Source organism: Glycine max, chromosome 2 (assembly GCF_000004515.6).
Source record: "Glycine max cultivar Williams 82 chromosome 2, Glycine_max_v4.0, whole genome shotgun sequence".
In the NCBI taxonomy this organism is placed as follows: Eukaryota; Viridiplantae; Streptophyta; class Magnoliopsida; order Fabales; family Fabaceae; genus Glycine; species Glycine max.
The window spans coordinates 27671385-27676126 of NC_016089.4; the positions used below are offsets into that span (position 1 = coordinate 27671385).

Here is a 4742-nt window from a genome sequence, read left to right on the forward strand (position 1 = left end):
TTCCCACCAGTTACAACTTAGAAATTATTAATAACGAATCTAGAAATTTTGAGTTGTGGGACAATATATATATATATATATATATATCGAATGAGAGATCAATTTCTTCTTTTTCGATCATAAATAATAAATGTAATTTTTATATATTGAAATTTAAATAATAAATAAATAATTTTTAATTATTATGAATACAATTATTGAAATTTAATTTAAAGGTGAAGATAAAAGAAGGTAGATTGAAAATTATAGATAATTAAAAATTCAAATATCATATATATATATATATATATATATATATATAGATGGAATAATGATAATTTTAAATGAATGAGATAATTTTTTTTGTTAATTACAAGTATAATATGTAAAATACACATATAAAAAGAAAAAATAATATATTATAAATGTTTAGCTGAGAAAATAAAGAGAGTGAGACTATAAGTAATTTATGGGGGCAATATTTATATTATGAATAGATTTGTTTTATTATATTTTAAATTATTTAAATAATTGATAATTATATATATATATATATATATATATATATATATATATATATATATATATATATATATATATTTCATAAATAAAAACTATAATGTTAGATGGGTAATTGTCCCCATAGTGATAAACTTGAATCCGTCTCTGGAAATGAGATGCACCTAGCTAGCTATAACCCTTTAGCCTAACCGGCATAATTAACTTGCATGGCTAGAACATCATCCCACTTGGAGTTTCTAGTTAAATGCAAACCTCTTTTTCCCTGTGACAATCTTGGAGCAGCTTTTGCCCAAGTCATAATCGTGTTTTACATAACAAAATTGAACATTAATTAAGTAAACCTCATATATTCTACCAAATGTAGTCTCCAAAATGTCATTAAATAGTCTCTTGTAATTATATATATGAAATATTTTAGTTCTCCAATAATTTTAGTTAATATTTTTATGAACCAGATTAAGTTGCTAATATAATTTTTTTAAAGACTAAATTGCTACATATTTATTTTTTAAGGATTAATCTTGAGAAACTTATATTATTTAGATCGTCTCCGTTTTAGCATCTCTCTCTTTCTTCTTTTTGTTTTTTTTTATTTATTTATTTACTTTTTACACATCTTAATTAAAGAGGTTCTACCATTAATATTACACATCACTAGTTTTTACTTTTTACAATACTTGAGCAACTCTACTGTTCAACCCAATAATTTTAAGATATATATTTACTAAATCGGTCTCACAAGTATTCCCATGCATTCTTACATTTTATCTCAGTAATGTTCATCAGGTTACTAGTATTATAATACAATTCAGAAGAAAAAAAAAAAGATAACAACCGGTTCTTTATATTTAAGCACCTTCTGTTTGAAAAGTGCTTAATAAGCGAGCACAAGCTCCAAGAACAAAATCTTATTTAGCATTGGTGCTTAATTAATAAGAAAAGTGAATATTGCAACCATATCCAGTACAAAAATGTATATATATATATATATATATATATATATATATATATATATATATATATAAACATCTTCTCCAAGTGTCTTATATTTTAACTACTGACCAGTTGGCTGCAGCATTCAATAACATTTTTGAAGACAAATAGACTCGTTTTTCCTAAGCAAAATGTAAATCCGCAATATTGGGACCCGAATATTTCACGTGTCGTGTTAAAGGTTAGTCAAACAGTAATATGAACAACTACAAAATCACTGCTCAAACATGTGTCTAGAGTCTAGACCAAGTCTTATCTCATTAATCATCTTAATATTATATATTTCTCTTTATTGTTTTATATTACAATATTGTATACAATATTTCATAAATAACCTATGTATATATTTGAATTATCATATAAAAGGAAATTAAAAAGTCATCATCACATGTTTACTATTAATTTAACTGAAACATATTGCTAATATAAATAGCTTGTACACTCTCATCAAATGATAAAATGTTTTATAATTAATTTTTTTTATATAATAATCACTTTAAAAATCATATAGAAGATAAATATTAATTAATTAATTTAATAAAAATATTTACATCAGTATCTCACAATTAAATTCACTATTATTCACATAATATTTATAACATACAGAATACAATCAATAATAATAAGCATAAGCCAAAATAATTGACCAGAAATTTATCTTTAAAATTTAACAAAAGTTAACAAACCTTATATAATCAATTAGAACAAATTAATGTACATCTACATTAAATTCTATCTTAACAAAAAAAAATTAACTACTGTTTCAGCATAATTTGTACAGAATTAAATGAAAACTATGTGCATGACCTTTCACCAAAACTAGTTGAGGACCATACATCAAAATAATTGGATGATCAAAACATAGCATAACCAATTGCAGCATTTAAATCCATCTCATTGAAGCCTCTTCTTACTTCAGACAAGCCTCTCCTTGCCACTTCAAACTCTCCTTCAGCAGCAGCAAGTTCCCCCCTGAGCCGCTTCATCTTAATCTCCAAAGCAACCACCTTGTCCTTCAGCTTCTTCAATTGGTTTGCTCTTTCCATATATGCCCTCGAACCCAATGCTAATTGAACATATGGCTCCAGCCAAGCCAGGTCAAACCCTGAGGACTTCACAAGTTCCTTCCACAAGCCATGAAGGTACTTTATGTCCTCTTCATTGATGTCTTTAACCCTTTTGGTCTTGAGAAAATGCAAAACATGGCCCAAAGAAGTAAAGGCCCATTGTCTAAACCTTCTAGTCCTTTCCCTTTGGCACTTTATCAGATTAGGGTGCCATATGCAAACCTCTTCCAAGAGTGGAATGAATGCTTGTTCTTCTGCTCCTAAACTCTCAAAATCTATGAGTTCTCTTAGTGTCAAATTGTTTGAGCCTTGAATTTCACCTTCTGCTGCAGTACTAGATCCTGAGGTTCTTGGACTAATGGTGTCCCTATCATCTGAGGATGATTCTTCTGTTGCTTGATCACAAGAGTCATGGATGGGAGAACTATTTGGGTGGACTTGAATCTTAGGTGCTAAATCGGAGACACATATGTGTGCTTCGATTATGCATGTGTTCCTCACAAGATACCCTTGTTTTGGGTTATTGAAATCAGTAAGATTCAAGAAAAATGAACCCCAGCAACGATATCCTCCATTGAACTTTTGTTGTGTCTCTGGAAATCACAAATATACATGATCAAGAATCAGATTTAAATTTAACACAGATACAACTATAATTAGAAGGCAACAAAATCTCAAAATAGAACACACAAACTTAACTATTGAAAGGTTTAGATACAAGCTAGAAGAACTTTTGAGAGTTTCTTTTCTAAAAATATAAAATTTTTTTCAGGAAAGAAAGTCTCAAAACTCTTCTAACCTCGCATTCTAACAGGTTCTAGCTATGAACTTAAAAGAGAAAAATTAAGAATTGGAGGTATATATAATATACCTTTAGCTATAGACTTATTCCTATCCACCTGATTTATTAGAGCTAACTTGAAAAAAGTGTTTCTGCTCCATCCGTACGGCGGTAAAGAATCAGCAACCATCAAATACACTGAAAAGTGATTCACATCCCTCCTCAGTGGATACACAAGGAGCCTCCTGTGATATATGATCATGAAGACCCCACGATTAATTCATAAAAATTCTCCAAATTAAGCTCATTGATCTCTCCTCGTCATGTATATTTAATTTCTCTTATCATAGCACATGAGAAAAAAAGTAAAATATAAGGTTCAATTTTTCTTTTTCTGCAAAAAGGTAAGGAAGTCACTATATAATCTAAACTTTTTAACTATTGGCAATTATTGAAGCCTTATTTCCACTTTTGTTAAGCATATGTAATCTGGGAATCTGAAAATAAACAAAAATCTGAATCACTTTGACGTACCATGTACAACCCCGGATTTTGAAAGGCTTGGAGCGCAATTTCATGAGATTTTTTTTTGAGAAATCCTCAATTTTCCATGAGAATTTCTCAAAATCAACACCTGTTGTCAATTCATTCACCATTCCGGTATGTACATCTGGCGCTAGCTGTGATTAGAAACCAAAAAAAATGAAAGAAATTATTTATCTTATAAGATAGAAAACAAAATAACAAGAACATATGTAATATTGGAAATTAATTAAAGTCCCAGAAGTTGATATATACGTACAAAGATCCTCTAATGCTTCGTTGGCCCCGGCGCGTAGAAGAGAGAAACTAAAGGCTCACAATCATGAATTCTATTTAGTACATGGAGAGAAAAAAGATAGCAGGAGAGAGAGAAAGAAAAATAATAGTGAATGCCAGAGAAATAAATGAATAATGGCACTATAGTCAAGTCAACTAGGTTCGTTTGGTGTAAGGAAGTATTTTAATAATGTAAAGAAATTTCAAACTGGCAACAGTTATAGGAAACTGGACTGGAGGAGGCAATATCTTTAAGGTACAAATGAAATTTCAAGGAAAGAACATGGGCAGATTTAATTTGGAGGTTGATTAATTAGTAGAGGTTACTTACAACAATAGTCCTCCAAGGCTTATTTTTCTCCTTTTAAAATAGTTACATAATTTTATACTTTATTTGTCAGAATGAACCATAGAAGAGAGAAGATAATATATTGTTAATAAATACCGAGGCTTTTAATTAGCGCTATTTTTGAATAAAATAAAATAAAATCATTAAACGGTTTTTTACATTAATAGGTATTCTTATTCTATGTGAGAGACAATATATTATGTTTAAGTAGACTATTATAAGCGAAAAAAAT

General features: G+C 28.9%; 1 protein-coding gene across 1 annotated transcript; it reads right to left on the reverse strand.

The window, feature by feature from the left end:
* Positions 1-2136: 2136 nt before the first annotated feature.
* Positions 2137-4487, reverse strand: LOC100797919 (MATH domain and coiled-coil domain-containing protein At3g58270). The gene is made up of 4 exons (XM_003517977.4): positions 4145-4487; positions 3877-4022; positions 3433-3587; positions 2137-3154 (listed from the first exon to the last, which is right to left on the reverse strand). Exons 2-4 carry the CDS (start codon positions 3996-3998, stop codon positions 2349-2351), a joined length of 1083 nt encoding a protein of 360 aa, XP_003518025.1. The 5' UTR covers positions 3999-4022; positions 4145-4487; the 3' UTR covers positions 2137-2348.
* Positions 4488-4742: the final 255 nt, after the last annotated feature.